General features: G+C 37.5%; 2 protein-coding genes across 10 annotated transcripts; both read left to right on the top strand.

The window, feature by feature from the left end:
- The first annotated feature begins 49 nt into the window (after positions 1-49).
- Positions 50-5,281, top strand: LOC109036260 (protein D2). 8 transcript variants are annotated; one of them, XM_072298554.1, is made up of 6 exons: positions 50-187; positions 1,791-2,017; positions 2,422-2,575; positions 3,237-3,404; positions 4,232-4,310; positions 4,857-5,281. In XM_072298554.1, exons 2-6 carry the CDS (start codon positions 1,817-1,819, stop codon positions 5,083-5,085), a joined length of 831 nt encoding a protein of 276 aa, XP_072154655.1. In that variant the 5' UTR covers positions 50-187; positions 1,791-1,816; the 3' UTR covers positions 5,086-5,281. The 8 variants fall into 8 exon arrangements, with proteins under 8 accessions (XP_072154655.1, XP_072154654.1, XP_072154652.1 ...); XM_072298553.1 differs by having other exon boundaries at positions 57-193; XM_072298551.1 differs by having other exon boundaries at positions 128-383.
- A 2,328-nt stretch (positions 5,282-7,609) lies between these two features.
- On the top strand, positions 7,610-18,296 carry LOC109036270 (protein D2). 2 transcript variants are annotated; one of them, XM_072298565.1, is made up of 6 exons: positions 7,610-7,961; positions 8,886-9,009; positions 9,390-9,527; positions 10,197-10,272; positions 11,225-11,390; positions 18,121-18,296. In XM_072298565.1, exons 1-5 carry the CDS (start codon positions 7,746-7,748, stop codon positions 11,343-11,345), a joined length of 675 nt encoding a protein of 224 aa, XP_072154666.1. In that variant the 5' UTR covers positions 7,610-7,745; the 3' UTR covers positions 11,346-11,390; positions 18,121-18,296. The 2 variants fall into 2 exon arrangements, with proteins under 2 accessions (XP_072154666.1, XP_072154665.1); XM_072298564.1 differs by lacking the exon at positions 18,121-18,296 and adding an exon at positions 16,303-16,745 and having other exon boundaries at positions 7,611-7,961.
- Positions 18,297-19,579: the final 1,283 nt, after the last annotated feature.

Below are 19,579 nucleotides of genomic sequence, written 5' to 3'. Positions count from 1 at the left end.
GGGCACTAGATCGTCCTAAATTATTAGATAGGAGGTTACGAGGAAGTTGCTCGGTCAAAATCTCAGAAATAACAATATTTTTCAATGTCTATAGCTACAACGAGGACAGATGTTAAGTGAAACAATGATGTTTGGTGTCACAGTTGTAACGAATAACAACGGTTTTCTTAAATTTCTTTTTTACGGAGTACATGTAAATTTTAAATTTTTCATTTTGAAGAAGTGTGTAAAATAATATATTCGAGCCTCTAAGTTGAGCCAGTATTGCAAGCCTATACTTTTCCAGCATTTTAGTAAGAAGATAAGCTCACCAGAAATGATAACTGAAGACTATCTAAGTAGCGGGTGGATTTTGTATGAGACAGCTGCCTCATTTATAAAATGTACACGTACTAAATTCTTGGTAAAGAAGCAAGGAGAATTTCTGTGACTAAATAATGTATAAGGTTGACTCACGCAGTGTCTATTATCCACATAGAGTCACAGCATTATGATTTAGTATAAATGAGTAAAAAAAGTAATGAATGAAGAAACCTGCTTTAAACATTGTTAGTATGTACTTCTAATCTTACTTAATCCGTGTTTCGTATCTTTGAGGAGGTACAGAACGATTTTCAGCACAGAAAGGAGCTCAAGATGCGCATCCTTATTGCAACCTGTATTATTGATTAATAATTACCTGCATTTGTTTTTAATGCTCCAACAGAAAGAAAAAATAAAGGAAGACGGATCGCAATTATTACTCATCGTAAAAAAAAAAAAAAAAAAAAAAAAAAAAAAAAAAAAAAAAAATTGCACCGTTTTCTATCAAAACATCGTAGTCATAAAATTATTTGCATTGTCAGTTTTTTAGAGGAGTAAATTTACAGATATATGTTCAACTTACTGATTAAAAATATCCTGAATTTTTATCATTCTAACAGGCATAAACGATGAAATTACTTGTAAAAAAAGTATCAAACTTTACTCCTGACTAATTTTGGCGCCAGTCATATGAGTAGTTGCAAGTGTAATAGCGCGAAAATCAACCAGGAGTATAAATGAGAATGTGATATTTTTTCAGTGAAATCATAAAATTTTTTCAGAGTAATGTTTTATACAATACATTGAAATAGCCTTCATGCACGCTGGGCTTGTCGATTTCCTTTGACACTTTTGCAGTGGTGAATGCATGGCTAAAATGCGCTCCAGCCAGAAGTGTATTCAGCAAATGAGTACTTTTTATAGGAGGATTGAAAACAAACAAATGGTAGGAAATAAAACATAATAATAGAAACTTTGCAAAACGATAATCCGGATATCGGAACTTGGCTGTTTTGAAAACGCCTTCAAATGCGGCGTGATACCTCACGTATTCCGGAGAGTTCAAATAGTTGTATCATTGCGCCTTAGAAATGCGACGGAAGATTACAATCGAAATAGCCTTATACACGCTGGCTTTGTCGATTTCCTTTGACATTTTTGCAGTGGTGAATGCATAGCTAAAATGCGCTCCAGCCAGAAGTGTATTCAGCAAATGGGTAGTTTTTATAGGAGGATTGAAAACAAACAAATGGTAGGAAATAAAACATAATAATAGAAACTTTGCAAAACGATAATCCGGATATCGGAACTTGGCTGTTTTGAAAACGCCTTCAAATGCGGCGTGATACCTCACGCATTCCGGAGAGTTCAAATAGTTGTATTATTGCGCCTTAGGAATGCGACGGAAGATTTCAATTATTGTACTTACAAATTCATGTCATAATTATTGGCCTAGGATATGACTAATGATTTGGTTTTTCCCCCAGAAACCGAGGAGCATTGAGACATAAACATGAGGCATGATCAAATACTGCTTACAGTTTCAATAGTTCTGATACATTTGCTTAATCTCATGAGATGTAAAACAACGGTAGATCCAGAAGTTGATTATGGCTATGAGCTGAAACGAACTCCCGAGCAAATAAAAACAGAGTTAGAAAAACACAAAATTATTCCTGACTTATTGGACAAGGCGCCAAATGAAACAATTCATGTGAGTAATTACTAAAATTACGAGTGTAACCGAATTTTTAATTGCATGTTAATGTTCACAAATGCGCCAGCCTCCTACATTTCTTTGCGACAAAGGCCCGAGGCTCCATCTTATCCGTTTGGATGCCTTGTTATATGATAAATAAATATCATAATTTGGATTGGAATAGTATACAATTATCAAATATCGATGGTGAAACTGCAGAAATGCGTGTCTCAGTTGCGATAGTTCAAAATCTACGCACTTATTTTATTTTTTGAAAAGAGACCGATCCAACATCATTGTATGAAGTTTTCACAGAATATTCTTCAAAAAGAGAAGAAAAATCACTGAGAAATTGACTCATTCATTCACACTCGTTCATTTTTATTGATACATTTTATTTTTCAAACTTTAATATCAAGATAGAATGGATGGACCGGGATGGGAAATGGGACCGGAATGGTCTTTGCGCTAAGCTTGGAAATGAAATAACTAGAGTTCATGAGCTAGAGTGCCGACCATTGTGGGTTAACTACAGAACGTTCCTCAAGGAAGTGCATACGCTGATGATGATAGGTAATTAAAACTGACCTTATTTAATCGATCATGGTTTTTAATTTACGTCATTTTTCAAGTTATATTTTTCATACTAATATGCTCATTTAGCTAATTCCTTCGAAAATATATCTAGAGTAAAGATACAAGAGTTCTGGAGTATACTGAAGTATACATATTGACAACTTCACTTCTTTTGCTAAGGAATTGAGATAAAACATCGCAAAAATTCTCCAATATTTCCTTGTTGCTTCAATTTTGTAGATGTTGTTAAATTGAACATCCCGCCAAGTAATAGGGAACATACTTACTACAAACTTTTTAATATCACATAGAACATGCAGGTTTTTAATATAATAATTATAAATTCTATACTTAGTCTATTGAAATTTTGAATGGTTTACTATGTCAATCACAAAAATATACAAATAAAAAGTTAAAATTCAATATACTGTAGTGTAGATATGTTAGTGTAGGAGTGCACTTTTTAAAATTCAACGCAATTAATGGCGGTGCTAGAAGCAATTTATTGAAACTAACTTTTTTTCATTGGTAGGTATCTCGACTTAGTTGAAATAATATCAAGCATGAACCAAAATTTTCTCACGTAAATAAGCTTACATCCAAGTTACATGTAATTACTTAGGCACAAGTGAACTCATTTTTCCGTTCTCACTTGTAGGTCTGGATGAACCGTCAGCTCAAAATCGCTCTTCTAGTTTGTTCCTGTACTGGCTCGTCAGCGACATTCCAGCGCATAGTTATGAAAATGAGCAACTACCTGCGCTCGATTATGTAAGGGGAGAAACGATTTTCGATTACAGGGAACCGAGGCCTTTGCTAGGAACAGGTAAACAATTTTAATATATTTTTTGTGCTACATTTTTCATGGAAAATTACGCGCACAGAACGTACGACCAAAAATATTTATGATAATGATGGGAAAAAATAAGGCAAAACAAGATACAAATCACCGCGGTCCAGAGTCGAGAAATTGCCTACCTATGCACAGTGAAGGCAAAAAATGGCCGTTCTAAAGTCCCATGCTCTCGCCGCGCGCCGTCCCTAACGCTATGTGCACGTAATAATACGCAAACTACAGCAAAACAAGATACAAATACACGTGCTCCTGAGTAGAGAAATTGTCTATCGGTGCACGATGAAGGCGAACATGTGAACGGAATGAGGTTGCCACCTCTGCGAAGCAGTGAAGTGACGCAAAATATCCATCGGCGAAAGGTGAGGGGAGGGTGCGTATTATTGTGCTATGCTTAAATTGCGCTCAAAGAATCTAGATATCATTGCACAAAAATGATCATGGTACAAATTGAACGCGAAAAAACGTTACGTCTGTTGGAATAAATTTATCATTTTGTTCCGGTGTAAGTTAATTGACGGAAAAATTTTCGCAAATTGCAAACTTCGGAGTTCCTTTGTATACTCTGTAAATTATGGGGTGAACGTTGAATACATATAGGTCCATCTTTCGAGCTTTTTGTGAAAAAGAGGGGGAAGGGGTCTCGGGGCAAATGTCACGTAATTAATTTGAGGGTGTCTGGACTATTGTTATCTAACAGTTTATATAGTGAAAAGTGCACGATACGCTATTGTAAAGAAAATTAAAAGTATTTCTCCATAAATTTTAAATATTTTTTCCCCTTTGTCCTTACGTTTCAGGACTTCATCGATATGTGTTCCTTGTTTATGCACACGGAAATAGGACGATAAATTGTACAATGAAAAAACTGAATCAGAGGTAGGTGGTTCAATTTAAATAAAATTGCTCATTCCTTCGTGTGTATTTTTGTCGCACAAATAGGTAGGTTTACACTTAGCTTCAAAGATGTGTTTCTCGCATTCGTTGACCGATTAAATAGACAGAAATTGAATAATGATACGTTTAAATCAGACAACTAGAAATTTCTTCGGTTAGGGAAGATTTTGGCTATCTTAAAAACACTCAATTTTCCCCTTATATCGAAATTAAATGGATGCTGATTTAACATTATTGATGTGTAAAAGCGTAAATTCACTAGACGCTGAATTAACCGCTACAGCAATTACTTCAGCAATGTCATGATGTTAAACTAACTGCCGCGGCGGTCAATTCAGCGTTTTATGGTTTGTCACACACTTTTTTACAACCAGGCTGTTAAATCAGCACCATTTTTTTCGATTTAGGTGCTCCTGCAACAGAATTCTGCTAGGCTAAGCAAACATGTTTACTAATACACGCTCGTGTATAGATGTTTCATGACCTGCATTTCCTGAGTGTAGTTAATGAATATTTTTTTCATTCCAGTGATGTCACAGGACGGCCTCATTTCAACTTGAAAGACTTTGTTAGACAATATGACCTTGGAGAACCGTACGCGGTTAATTTCTTTTTGGCTCAGTGGCAGAAGCCTCTATACACTACTACTACTTCAGACCCGAACGAACCAACAACACTCGTCGTGGAGCATCTTTCGGAGAGATGGGGTGGGGCCATTCGAATGAGGAGTAAAAAAGTTAAGGAAAAAGACTCGTAGATATTCTATTGTAGCACTAATGCTATCTCAGAAAAGTAAAAGTATCCATTAGTTATAAAATAAGTGGATTTCATTGTTTGTCAAAAATTGTTTTTTGTTTTGATTTTTGTTTCGCAAAAAATACGTATTTTTTGCACTGATACCAGGGAATAGTAATACGTAGGTTGTCCAATTATAACCGGCAGTTGGCTTTGTATTTGTGATATACCCATGACTCTTTTAACAGAAAAAATCCAGTTTCTCAATAATTAATATTGAGTTCATGTAGATCACAAGAAGCATAGATGACCCACACGATAGGAATAAAATTACTTAAGCCGCATCTCCAAATTTAGTTGTATGGTCAAATTCAACCGTCTCCATCATGTATGAAAATGAGATGAAATAGAGCTAAGGATGGACAGACTGACTCCAAAATTTTAAAAAAATCAATTCCGTGCTTCAGCCATGGGAACAAAGAAAAGCAGCACCTAATTAACTATCTGCTTTGTCAAGGAGCTACATAAAGACAATTTTAAGTTTGTAGTATTCTTCTAGATTCGTAAAAGCTGTGGAAAATGCAGAGCAATACATTTCATTCTTCAGTTTTGATAATATGTTGATAACAGTCTTGATATCTTCCCGGGCTTCCTTTCCATGTACATCAATGAGGGCTTCTTTATCTCTTGACAACTGGTCTATTACTTTGGTTAATATGATTGGTGTTCTGTCCTTCATCGATGGAAAAGCAAAGCCCCTGATGTTATTTCGCAGAAAGACGCTTATTCTTTTGAGGCGGTAAATTGACACATTTCTGGAGATACATCTCGAGCGAGCGATCGCATATCTATGTATTCTGTATCAACTGAGGAACTACTAAAAGACACTTATTAGACAAGCCGGTCTGTAATAATTCTACTTTAATCACCTTATTTCCACAAACACTGATGTCAGACTGTGAACTGAAGCTGGACGTACGAGAACGAAGCCGCAGTAGGTCTGTGGTGACTAAGCGATTACTCCGTCTTTTAATCGGCCTTAATATTTAATCCTCCAACTTTACAATGCAGTATTATCCTTTTTAATAAAATATGTTTTAAACATTTTTGAAGTATAATTCAATCATGTTGCTTTTTCCCTACTTCTGTTGAGTGATACTTTCTGAACGTTACATACGCATATTGCTACTGAAACATCCATTAAAAAAGCCCAACCTAGGTTCTCATTTTTGTTTCATGTCTCACGCGAAATCAGTCAACATTAGAAACATTTTAGTTACGTCTATTTTTGTTACAACTATTATTTTCATGTATATTTAAGCTTTTCCGAAAGGTTCATCTAACTCACTTTTATTTACTATCATTCCAATTTCTACGAAAAGCAAATATTTCGTAAGAAATAGACCTCATCCAATTTAAAATGTTCTGCAGGGCAAAGATAAAAAAGGTTCGTCGAGTCTCAGCGCAGATCGCCTTCAATTCTGCTTGATACACTACGCTTTACCGCGCGGTTAGTTTAGTTGCGTGACCTAAGTTAATCCACCTCAAGTGGCTCAAGTTCCCGTTTTTGCATCAACGTAGAAGGTGGAGTTGAAATTGTGTTCTTACAGGTCTATTTTGATAGTATAACCACTTTGAGAATAATAAAATATTAAGAAGTCTAGTTTTTGCGTGAACTCTAGTTCACTATTTTGAATCAAAAGTATACTAAAATTACTTTCTTTGAAATCAATTTCTCAGCCTCTGAAGGGTAGGTCGCTGAGATGACTGATCATACTCAGAGGCAATCTTTCTGGCGTATTCCTGCATTCATCATGCTTGGAAGGAACTCATAGCTATTGGTTTCTCTCCATTAAGGATTGTAGACAAAATTTGTCATCGCAAAATTGTCTTACCGATAAAAGAAACATCTTTAGCTCCTTGAGAAAAAAAGGAATAATCAATTCAATGAATGGATCAAGGTCTCATTTTGACCCTTCAAACAAAAAATAGATGAAATATGATTTCTCGAATTTGTTAATGAATCTCTTTTATCTCGATTTTACGCATTTTGGCAGAGAAAATACAATAAATAAGACGTTTCATTCCAATTATATGTATGTGCGAGAATTGGATGCTCTAAAACTAAAGAAAACCCAACTGTGTCAATTTTTTTTTTAGAAATAAGAAAAAAACGCTACGTAATGCGTTGATTTATAACTTGAAAGATGCTGTAAACAAGGGTATCCCATAATTCCAAAGGAAAAAGGATGCTTGTGCAAACGAATTTCTTGGTGGAAACCACTCGAGATAATATTGAAGGTCAAAACCAAGCCAATCAGATGTTTTCAATCAGGCACATAGTTTTGTGACGTCAAACTAGTCGATATTTATCGCAAGCAACAATCGATTCCGCGCTATCGGAGCATCGATAAGTGAGGCAGTCGCCACGTGGACCAATCAGAGTGGCCCTCGATCGGTCGAAGTTGCATGAGCGAGTTCCTGTCATAACCTCAAAAAGTATATTCAAAATATGAGAATTACGTCACAACATCATCACATCAACTTCTCAGCATTAGTGAAGCTTTACTTACCGATACTTTTAAATTGCTTTTTAAACTACTGACTTATTAATCTGCTGCGAACGTTTAAATTCAAATTATCGGTATTTTTATTCATATTGTACTGGGATATGATTCCACAATGTTAATATTATTTTTTGGAGTTATGCTATCTTTTGCGGACCCCATTGTCTTAGCATTTGAGGAGTCTACCACAGTCGATATTCAACGGCTTATGCCGCCTATTCCAAGTGATTCAAAGGTCTTGAAGATGTCCGTTGCAGAAATGAAGAAGAAACTGCAAGAATTCAGAGTTATACCAGATCTCATAGACGAGACTCCAAAATTGCCAATGATGGTGAGTAGTTCATTCTCATTACAATGACCTAAGCAAAAGCAGAGTAAACATGCATTAGGAATGCACATTTTCGAACGAGCACTAGACGTTGCTTTCAAAAAGGTGCATATTTGAGGTGACCGAAGCTTCGGAGAGAGAATTTTCCGTAACTTTTTCAAAAACTTAAACCACGTTTTTCTACAACCTCGGAATTTTTGTTTCTAATTCTTAAGGCTCATATCTCCTTCACGTTTAAGCTTCCAGGGTCAAACATCCGTCGTAATTCACAGATTTTCTTCCTCCTCGCATTTTTAAAAAGTTCAGGAAAATTGTCTTCTGGAAGAATAGGTCTTCATCCACATATTCGGTCACATTAGTTAAAATGTATGGTCTTATTTGCTTGATTCAGGAAAGGGAATTAAAAATCCTTTATTAGACCCAGCTTTTACGTATTTATCTTGAAGAGATTGTGGCCTCATAGGCGGACAAAGCTTTTTGCATTTTATGTTTTATGTTTTGAGGGTTGTTATTAGTTAGCATACATAAAATGAGGGAAAAATTGGCCGTTTGTTGATGAAGTCGTGTGTTTGCCACACTAGTTGACTCGATATTTTTAATCCTTTTTGTTACTAAAAACACATTTGAGGGGCTTGGAGGACAAGCCGCATAAATGCAGTTTTTGAAAAAATTGAGATACTAATAATTTTAAGTAAAACTACTCTTTATGCATATTTTTTTGAAAAATTCACTCTCGAAAACCAATATTTAAGCATCAAAAAATCAGTATGAACTTTCTGCCCGCCATTAGGATTCATAAGTAACTTTCAAACTTCAAACACGTATTTCTCGGAATAACAAAAACTGCACTTGTGCGCTTTGTCCTCCAAGCCCCCCATTTTATTTTTATACGTGTCTCATCTTTATTTTCATAATGCTTTGTGACAGGTCGAATGGGTAGAAGAAGAAGCAGAGTTTGGGAATTATATCGAGAGATACATTATCAAACTGGCTCCTTTTTGGGTCGAGTGGGAATGCGAAAAATACGATTTTCACACTGTGATGATGCTTGGTGAGCTATTAAAACATATTCTCATACGATATTGCTCCTCTAGCATAAGCGTCATATCGGATCAGCTTCTTGTATTTTAATTATTTTACTCATTAAGTGAAGTACAATTGTATTTTGTATAGATTTCAGCATCTTTTTCCCATTCATTGATATTTGAAGACCGATTAAAATAATTGTTGAGAAATTTGCTTGTCCATGCTGATGAAAGTGCAAACAAACAGGTATGTTTAGTTGTTGCACTTTTCTTTGGTACGTGTATATAGTCGTTGAATTGATTATTTTAAAACCAGTTGAGTAACATGAAATAATTCAGTGAAGTATTGTCGTTGTATTAATTTTAAGGTAACTTTGCTTTCATCTGTTTTGATAACAACATTCAGGACTTGATGAGCCGTCTGCGACAAACCCGTATTTACGCCAATATCAATTCTGGATTATGGGCAATGTTGAGGGATTTCACGTCATTATTGGCGAGGAACTAACTGCCTGGATACCACCAAGACCTGCCAACGGATCTGGTAATGGTTTTCTCTATCATGTATCCACTTTTAGAGCATATGCTCATAGAAAAGCACACAACCTATATACGTTTACGCTCTTATTTAATGTTACAAAATGTTTGCCACGGTTTACTACACATTGAGACGTTAATAAAGAGAAGAGTAAAACGTCTTGAAGAGTCATTTTTGAAAAACTCGAATAGATCTTTGGGACGGAATTTGAATTTGATCACCAGCATGCACAATTATTACCTACTCAACATCTACTTTCGACTGAATCGTCTCGTGTAAAAACGTCCAACGTCGAATGCAGCGTTTCAGATACTGCGCGGAAGAAACTTGCATCGCAATTTCCCTAGTAAAAGTGAATCAGCCTGACGTCAGGCTATGTTTCGTAAACTACCCTGAGTCAGACTGATGTCAGCCTGAATCAGTCAGACTCAATGGTAATTTATGAAACGTAGCCTGAGTTAGGCTGACTCACTTTTATTTGGGTTCACGAGCTAAAATTTGTGTAACACCATAAAAATGGTGACTAATTTTATTAAAGGTATCACAAAATATAACTAATGGCATATAGGGACACTACCTGCGTCAATTAGCATCATAGGAGAAAACCACTATTTAGGATATATTTAAGCAAACTGTATTTGTATTTTTTTCTCTTATGTGCACTTGATCCTGTAGGACCACATCGTTATGTCTTTCTAGTCTACCTCCAACCTCAAAAACTTGATTTCATGGAATATCATTTGACAGAAACGTAAGTTAGCAACCATTTTTCTCCATCTTCCCTTTTTTTCTTAAGAAAATTATCAATTGATTTGATACCTTCAATAGATGGCTTTGTTTTTACTTTATCTTGACCATTGCTTTTTACGCAGCAACATGGCTCAGAAGCCATAAAAGCAGCTTAAACAGCAGTCATATGCTAGCATGGAAGCTTTCATGGCTACCACGAAGGGTGGCTACTTATGCCCCATACAAACATTTCTAGGGCTCTCTTTGAAAACTTTATCTCCGATGAAAAGCGTTTTTTGAATGTTGAGAAAAACAAATATTTTAAGTTGGCCTCGGTCGTCTAAGAATATTTTTGATTTTTCGTGCCTACGTTGAGTAAGTCCCCCCCCCCCCCTCTCTTCAAATATTGATGAGGGGATAATTTCACGCTGCAGTCCTTAAACGACCATCGCCCTCAGTCCCTGATCAAGCCAGCCCCGCATGGTAGCCATTGTTTGAGACCCTCGAACTTGGGTCACTTTGCCGCGGGAATAGAACTCGGGACCTGGAGCAAGCGCTACAACCACTACATCACAGGAAGCCGACAAAATGCTAACGGAAACTTCGGAGGTACCTTATTTATCTAGTCGTCAATTCTACTCAACATAGGCACCAATAGATAGCGATAAGACGTAGCTGGCCAATCATGTGACTCCATTTCTCCTATGTCCGACCGACAAACACAATATTTAAATAAGCCCAGCTGGTTAGTCGCTAGCGGTGGGGGAAGGGGGGCTGGGGTCTCTGGCCGCCCTTCCTTAGCACATGTGGGCAGTATAATTTGATTTTCTTTTTGCTTTAGAGGCAAGAAAAAAAAAATTATTGAAATATTCATTCATTCAGAACCTTTGTTGGATAACCTCAGAATCTTCTCTCTCTTTTCATCATCTTTATCCCATACAGTTATTCGCTATTCTGTGGTTTTGTTATTCCAGTGATTTTCTTGATCGAAGAGGCAACTTTTCTCATCAAGCCTTCGCTAAAAAGTATAATCTGGGCAAGCCAATCGCAAGTAATTTTTTCATCGCCGAACACGATCCTCCACCACCGTGGTAGTCACGTACTTACTCAGCCATAGTTGCAGCCCTAATAATATTGCAGGTAATTTAAATATCAAAGGTGACACTACATAAACACGTTCCTACATAAATTGCAGTTTTCCAAAATATATTCATTAGGAGGTATGTATGTGTAAGTCGCTTTCACGGCGCGCTAGGGCGCTTTGCGACGCCTACCCTCCACAGGAATATGTCATGGTAGAGATCCTTCGGAAGCTGGCATCCCTCCATCTTTCCACGGATGCCCTGTACCCACAGTTTGGTCGGACGCCTTCTACGTCGCCTATCTGGGGGGACCCACTCCAACACCTTTTTCGGCAACCTGGTATCAGCCGTCCTCTGCACATGTCCATACCATACCAATTGCTTAGTCATGATATCGTGCACAGTTGTCCTCTCAATTCCTTGAGGATTAAGGTCGCGAATGGCCTGATCCAACTTCCCGTCCGAAGTTAGCTTCACCCCCAGGTACTTGGGTGAATTCAAATAAGGGTCAAATTCCAGGTTCAATTTCCTCCCAAAATTTTTTTGTGAATTTTTGGGCAAACCAACCTTTATTTTGACTCTCATTAGGTGTAGACTTAGGAAATATAGCTCGTTGAGCTTAATAGTTATGCTTAAACCCGAATTTCCACCGTCACGTGTATCACCTCCCAAAATTTGCTCTAATTTTGCCTGACTTCCCAAATTTTCATCTCAGAGGTGACATATAATACTTTTAATTGAAAATTGAACGCAATTGTCATAAAAGCATCGTCGAGCACTAAATTAAAGTATAATTGAAAACATGTAACCCTTTCATATCTTACAGAACCAAAAAAATTCATCCGTCATGAAAGATATCTGGAGCTTATTCTGCTTATCTTTTAGACAGTTCCGTCTGTTTATCCTACTGTTTTCCTTTAACACGAGAAGAAGCTTTTATTTCTTGGAATATTGCAATACAAAATTGATCAAAAACATCGAATTTTAAAACTTCAAGTGGGCGTGTACCCGCTGAAGTGGAGGTAAAGCCAGGAAAAGTTTGAGGAATTGCATTAACATATCAATTACACTGGTCAACGTTTTTTTTTTTTTTTTGATTTTCCGAAGATTTGCCAACGGTTTCGGAGTAGATTTTTGGCGCTGATTCCGAAGATCACCTCCATTTACCTGTATCAGTGCGACTTATCCCGGGAAAGTTCGGAATTTTTCCGGAGAAATCGGAATTTTCCTTAAAAATCTAGCTTTTCCAGCAGAGTCAATCTTCCGGGAGAATCTGTGCACGATGGAAAAAACCTAGGAATTTTTCGATTACGTAGCCTAAGATACATAAGAAACCATGTATTGCACCCCTATTAAAATCTCCTTTCTTTTCCTAATGCCAAGGTTTTCCGGTCCAGTTTCATTAAAATCAATTAATTAGTTACTGAGATAGCATTTTAGGCAACGTCCGCCATCTTGGATTTTCGAATTTTGAAAATTCGACTAAGAATTCGAGTTTCCTATTCAAAAATACCCCCGGGTACCAAGTTTCGCGTAAATCGATTGATTAGGCGCTGAGATAGCATTTTAGGTCATGTCCGCCATCTTGGATTTTCGAATTCCAAAAATTCGACTAAAAATTCAAGTTTCCCATTGAAAAATACCCCCGCGTACCAAATTTCACTTAAATCGGTCGGAAAGAGCGCCTACAGGGCTTAAACAAAGAAGCCTCAGTTGATTAGGCGCTGCGATAGCATTTTAGGCAATGTCCGCCATCTTGGATTTTCGAATTTTCAAAATTCGACTAAAAATTCGAGTTCCCCATTGAAAAATACCCCCGGTTACTGAGTTTCACTTAAATCGGTAGGAAAGAGCGCCTACAGGGCTTAAATAAGCAAGTCTCAGTTGTAACAGTTTTCCACTCTGTCCCACTGAACTGGGACATGGGACAGGATGGAAACATATGGGACAGGATGGAACGGGACAAGATGGAACGGGACAGGATGGAATAAGCTGTTTTTTAAGCTTATCTCTAACAATAAAGACAATTTTGGTGTTTTTTTTTCACGGAATATTTAGTAGCACGTCCTAGAGGATCGGAATAAGAGAAAATTTTCCCTTACGCACACTTTGAAAGTATTTTACGAGCTGATATTAGTGTGTGTGTGTATGCTTGACGCCCTGTTAGTTATCGTGTATAGCATTCTGTTTGGCATCATTAATGGCGTTAATCTTGCACAAAAATTTGCGAATCTCAGAATTTTTGCCATCTACGACGTGTGAACTATTCTATCAAAACAAAAAAAGTCGTTTTTGGAAAAACCTCAACGTTACGGCAATCATTTAGAGCTTATTACATCGTTGCCATGTCTCTCCTGACTGTTGCTGACTGTTGCTCGGGACAATGATTCTAGCGCGTGAAAAATTTATTGATGGAGCAAAAAATAAATTGACATATTTTTTTTCTCAAATTCAAAAGCATTACCTATCATCTCCGATAAAGTTTTCTTAAATAATCACTCTAGTTATGCTGCAACATCGATTTAAAGTCAAGAACCAGGCACGGGGGACACGCAAATTTGGGACAAATGTAGGCAATTTGCACATTCAAAGTTCTCCTAAATTTTTATTTCAGTCCAAATAAAGTGGGAAACAGCATGTAATAGTCAACAATAGTGTGGAAAATGAGAAAAAAATTTGATCTGCCCATGTTTCTTAGATTATGACGATTAAAACAGCTGGGGACACCAGATTAGACGCTTATTTGAACTCACCCACTTGCATTGTTCGCAACTTTCTTTATGTTGACCATCCTCTAGGACTATGCTTTGATGAGCACCCGCGACTGACATTTTTTTCGTCTTACGCACACTAGCCTCGAGGCCTCGCATGCGGTACTTCTCAACTAACTTCCGGGTCATATACTCCGCGTCATCGTGCACGGAGAAAAAAAACTTCGTACGTGGGACCCGAAGTTGAGGTCATATGGATCTCTGAAGTTTTCGGATCACGTATCTAAAAACTTAAGGTCCAGCTGCCGAAGTTCGGGTTAGACATCTGAAGCACTTCGATACATACCGAAGGGTTCGGGTCACACATCTGAAGTACTCCGGTACATACCGAAGTGCCTCGATGTCTAACCGAACTTCGGCAGCTTGACCTCAAGTTTTCGGATGCGTGATCAGAAAACTTCAGAGATCCATAAATCCATATGACCTCAACTCGGGTCCCATGCACGAAGTTTTTTACTCCGTGTGATATTGACTTATGATTACCTGGTCGTTAGCAAAGCGTAGCGTGAACAGTGTTCAGGGCCGTGACACGCGGCCCATGGCGGCAAATCTAGGAGGCGGCAAATTTTGCAATTTTTTTAAATGTAGGTGTAAAAATAATCGGATTTAGAAAAAAATTACAAACAAAATCTCTCATTTCCTGAGAGTATAGTAATTTCTAATTTTGTCGTCTTTCGGTGATACAAGAGATAGCACCTTTAATTAATCGAGTTAAGAGAGAGACCAAACACGCAATTTAGCCAGGAACGGCGCGACTGAGAGAGAAATGATGACGAGGACTTGAGATGAAAAGGAGAAGCCCTCGCCAAGGCGGTCGGCATGTAACACATATTGGAGCCTACATTCCTACAAGACTGCACGAATACTTCACGCATTGCATCAAACACAGTGCGGTCACTGCGGTCAGCGTGAAACAGATAGCGCCTACAAGAATTCATGAATACTTCACGCATTGCATCAAACACAGTGCGGTCACTGCGGTCAGCGTGAAACGGATAGCGCCTACAATTCTGCGTGAATACTTCACGCATTGCTTCATACACAATGCGTTCAGCAGCGGTCGTCGACGTGAAACTCATAGCGCCTACAAGGCTGTCGGAATACCTCACGCATTGCTCCAAACACGGTGCGGTCTGCGCGGCGCGGCGGTGGAAGTTAAAATCATTAAACCACATTTATGTGCGTTCTTTCATAATTGTTTCGTTCATTTCTTATGAATGTCCACGCAGAAACAGGTTTACGAAACTTAACGTTCGCGCAAAGCTCGGTGCATTTTTGCTTGTTGTGTTGACAGGGCTTTCCCAAAAAATGTTTCCAACACGAGTAAACGCGTTTTATGCACCCCACCCCCGCTGGTGCGTTCACTTGATGGTTTTTATTGATGTTTCAAAACGAATAAGAAGGGGGCGGCAAGTGGGTAAATCCGGCCCTGACAGTGTTTCTTGGTCAGTCAGAAGAACGCCCATTCCAGCACGCTTTCTTTTCCCATCTTCAGAACGTGCCCTAGATACATCTTAAGAGTCGGTGACAGACAACACCCTTGCTTAAGCCCCTTGGTGACACAAAAACCGTCTGAAAGCCTACCTTGACACTTGATTCTGGCAAAAGCCCCCCGATAAAACTACTTGACTGCCCCAATAAGTCATTTACTAAAACCAGTTTCTATAGGACTTCCCGAAGTTTCACAAGAGGAACACTATCATAAGGCTTTTGAATATCCAAAAACACTAAATGGAGCTCCCGACCAACAATCCTCTTTTTTTCGGCTACCTCCTCGAACGGGGTCCCGGGTCCAATCCTCTTCGATTTTCGCAATCAACATTTTTCCGTAAATTTTACCTTTCGTTCCTGTCATCGCTAACCCCCTGTAGTTCCCAGTCATCCTTCTTTCCTTGTTTATGAGACGCTGCTGTCCAGGCCTCTTTCCATTCTTCCGGGATCTTATCACCGTCGATGTTCAGTAACCTATTAAACACGAGCAGATTTTTTTTTTTTTTTTTTTTTTTTTTTTTTTTTTTTTTTTTAATGATTGGGAAGTTTGAAAAACGTTAATACCTTTGTTGGGGGTTACTTCCTGTAATTCTCGTTGCACAAATCATGTTCTACGTGAAATTTTGATGAGAAAACATACATAATAATGCTTAAATTATACTTACTTATTCTTGATTACTTATACTTAATTATGCTTTACTTGTCCAGTAGCACATTGAGAAAAAAATTCAGAAGAAATCCGAAAGGAGAAGGAAATGATATGAAGAGGACAGGGGGAAAATGCTGGCTCACAGGAGGTTCCTTTTCTTGTTCTTTTGAGGCGGTAAAGTGACACACTTCTAGCTGGAGATACATCTCAAGCGATCGTATATCTATGGATTCTGATTTCTGGGGAACTACTCAAAGGCAATTTGTAGACAAGCAGTTCTGGAATAATTCTACTTTAATCACCCTATTTCCACAAATACTGATGTCGGACTTAGAACAATATATTACATGTGAACTGAGGCTGAAAGTACGAGAGCAAAGCCGCAGCAGTAGGAGCTGTGGCGACTAAGCGATTAATCCGTCTTTTAATCGGCCTTAATGTTTAATCCTCCAACTTTACAATGCAGTATTATCCTTTTTAATAAAATATTTTTTAAACATTATTGAAGTTTAATTAAAGCATGTTACCGTTTCCCTACTTCACGCTCACTATTTTTTTTACAACTATTATTTTCATGTATATTTAGGCTTTTCCGAAAAGTTCATCTGACTCACTCTTATTTACCATCATTCCAATTTCTACGGAAAGCAAATATTTCGTAAGTGATGTACCTCATCCGATTTTAAAATGTTCTGCAAGGCAAAGATAAACAAGGTTCGTCGAGTCTCAGCGCAGATCGCCTTCAATTCTGCTTGATACACTACGCTTTACCGCGCGGTTAGTTTAGTTGCGTGACCTAAGTTAATCCAGTCAAGTGGCTCAAGTTCCCGTTTTTGCATCAACGTAGAAGGTGGAGTTGAAATTGTGTTCTTACAGGTCTATTTTGATAGTATAACCAGTTTGAGAATAATAAAATATTAAGAAGTCTAGTTTTTGCGTGAACTCTAGTTCACTATTATGAAGACGGAGAGAAAAAAATTCAGAAGAAATCCGAAAGAAGAAGGAAATGATATGAAGAGGACAGGGGAAAATGCTGACTCACAGGAGGTTCCTTTCCAGGAGGTAATTTGAATTTTAAGAAAATAGATTTGGTATGTTTGCTTTGCAGTTCAGAGATGGAAATTTCAGAATAGATGATCGATATTTCTCGTCATTTTTCTTCCGTAAAATCAATAAATGTGTCAGGGCCAGCTGATTTTAAAATAAAGACAAATTAAATATTAACAAATAACATTATTCAAATAACCATACCTTCAAATGTGCAGAAGGACAACTGTTTTGTCCATCTGTGGATCCACTTTTTTTCTTAAAAAAATGCGGTCTCCATTTCAACTATCATATTACTTACAGCAAGTCTACATGTGGTCCACTGATTTTTAAAATGTGCCATTTACAATAATTCATTACAAATATAGAATTATTTGGTACAAATATGACCATGGGCCTTTTCAGATAATTCACACCAACTGTCCAATTTAATTTTTTTTTTTAATATTATTAACGAGTCAGTGATAAAATGTGTGGCAATCAAGAATAAGATACAATACTATAAAATTACAATAAATGAACATTATTTTTCATGAAGCATTGTATCAAAAAGTATGTAGAATATACTCTTCAATCAATGAAAGATACTCGTAATCATATACTTAAAGGTCTTACAATCACAATAAGAAAAAATGAGTTTGTCTGTAGACTCGCTATCAGCCAGGTGCTGACAAACCGGAACCGCCCTCTGACATTACTTCGGTGGATTTATTTAGTTCTATGTGTTTAGCTTTTGATATTGAAGTGATCATATTTTCTATTATTTTCCACTTTTTTTTGGAATCTAACGTTAACTATACAATTTTTCCCTTTGTAATTTTTTGTTTCAGGTGGTTCTCAGTTTTAAAGTTAGGGTGGAGGAGGACTTCTCAACCACTAGGAACATCCTAGCCGGTGTTCCACAGGAATCGGTACTAGGCCCCAAGTCCAGTAAAGAACTGGGTCATGTAAAAAATTATGTTCCCATGATTCCTATAAATAAAGTCTATAAAATTATTTTTACTTACTAGTATTATTATCCATTCATCGCCATAATTATCGTACCATTTAGATTCCCATCTTTCTACTGACAATATTTTACATATATTGGAATCCTCTTTTCTATATTTTCTTACTCTGTCCTCTACCAACAGTTTAGCCGGTGCCCAATTTAATGGGGCCTAAAAACTGAGCAGGTATTTTTGCTGGAAATTTTACAATATAGCGGGCAAAAAGCAGGGTTTGAGTCATCTTTGGGAGTCGGTGGTAATTATTTACAATCAAGTATAAAAATAAATTTTACAACTAAGGAAATAAATCAACGGTCACCGATGATGACTTTCAAATTTGACCGCAAAGTTTCCAACTGAGCTCTTAAACCTTCATCCAAGAACGGCAAATCCTCTGCTAAAAGCCCTTAATTTTGGCAGGATTGAAAGAATGTTTCCGTCCCGGAATGGAACACAGACTGACAGAATGTCATTTCGAGGAGACAAAGCTACTTTTAGGATTACTGGAGGCATGTTGGGCATTGGTCTGGCATTTAATGGTGTCAGAAATTTTCTAGTAGATGTTTGCTACTGAATTCTTAAGCTGTTTCTGGGTTTGCCGGGTGGTTGTTTAAAGACATCTATATCAGTCTGCTTCACAGTTTTTGCTTTGATCGCTTTTGACAAGAGTGGTATATTTGTTCTATCTTGCATAACACTAGAATTAACTGACACAATCTTTTGAGCTGATGCCTGGATTTTAGTTGCAGATGCAGAGGCAGGAAGCTTATACTATGCTAACAATTCATGTTTTTTGAAGATCAGCAGCATGCCTGATTTTAAATCGTGCAATCGTTCGAATGACATTACTTTTTTGCAATCTGTGTGCCACGGTAAGCTAAGTTAGATGCTGGTTAAACTGATCTTTTATATTTTTCTTCATAGATTCCAGAGTTTTTACCGGCGGGCCTGGAACTGCAAATCCGTCACTGTCACATGTTACATTCCCTGATGACAAAGTAGAGACTCTGGATACTGTATAACTTTTTCTGGTTGATGGTCGAGTTGAGGCTCTGGAACCTTTCGAGACTTTCTTTGTTCGCACCATCAATTGTTCCGTCAATTTTAGGAAGCTAATCACGATGATTCAAGACAGTCAACACTACAGTATTCTGATGGCATGGAAAATCAACGTTTGCCGGCGTACCAAAGGATAATATAAAAAAATTACACGAGATTACACTCGATTTTAAACGCGATCACAAGTTGATGGAGGAAATACTGGGTGAATGTTAAAAATTAAAATAAAAGCCTCGTGAAA

The sequence above is a fragment of the Bemisia tabaci genome, chromosome 3, assembly GCF_918797505.1.
Source record: "Bemisia tabaci chromosome 3, PGI_BMITA_v3".
Taxonomy (NCBI): Eukaryota; Metazoa; Arthropoda; class Insecta; order Hemiptera; family Aleyrodidae; genus Bemisia; species Bemisia tabaci.
This window is presented reverse-complemented; position numbering and strand designations above follow the sequence as displayed.

Bases quoted from the DNA above. Each gene is read 5' to 3' on its own strand.
- LOC109036260 (XM_072298554.1), top strand. From the start codon at position 1,817: ATGAGGCATGATCAAATACTGCTTACAGTTTCAATAGTTCTGATACAT. The intron at 2,576-3,236 runs GTAATTAAAACT...TCTCACTTGTAG, and splicing joins GCATACGCTGATGATGATAG to GTCTGGATGAACCGTCAGCT. The intron at 3,405-4,231 runs GTAAACAATTTT...CTTACGTTTCAG, and splicing joins GAGGCCTTTGCTAGGAACAG to GACTTCATCGATATGTGTTC.
- LOC109036270 (XM_072298565.1), top strand. From the start codon at position 7,746: ATGTTAATATTATTTTTTGGAGTTATGCTATCTTTTGCGGACCCCATT. The intron at 7,962-8,885 runs GTGAGTAGTTCA...GCTTTGTGACAG, and splicing joins CTCCAAAATTGCCAATGATG to GTCGAATGGGTAGAAGAAGA. The intron at 9,528-10,196 runs GTAATGGTTTTC...TTGATCCTGTAG, and splicing joins AAGACCTGCCAACGGATCTG to GACCACATCGTTATGTCTTT.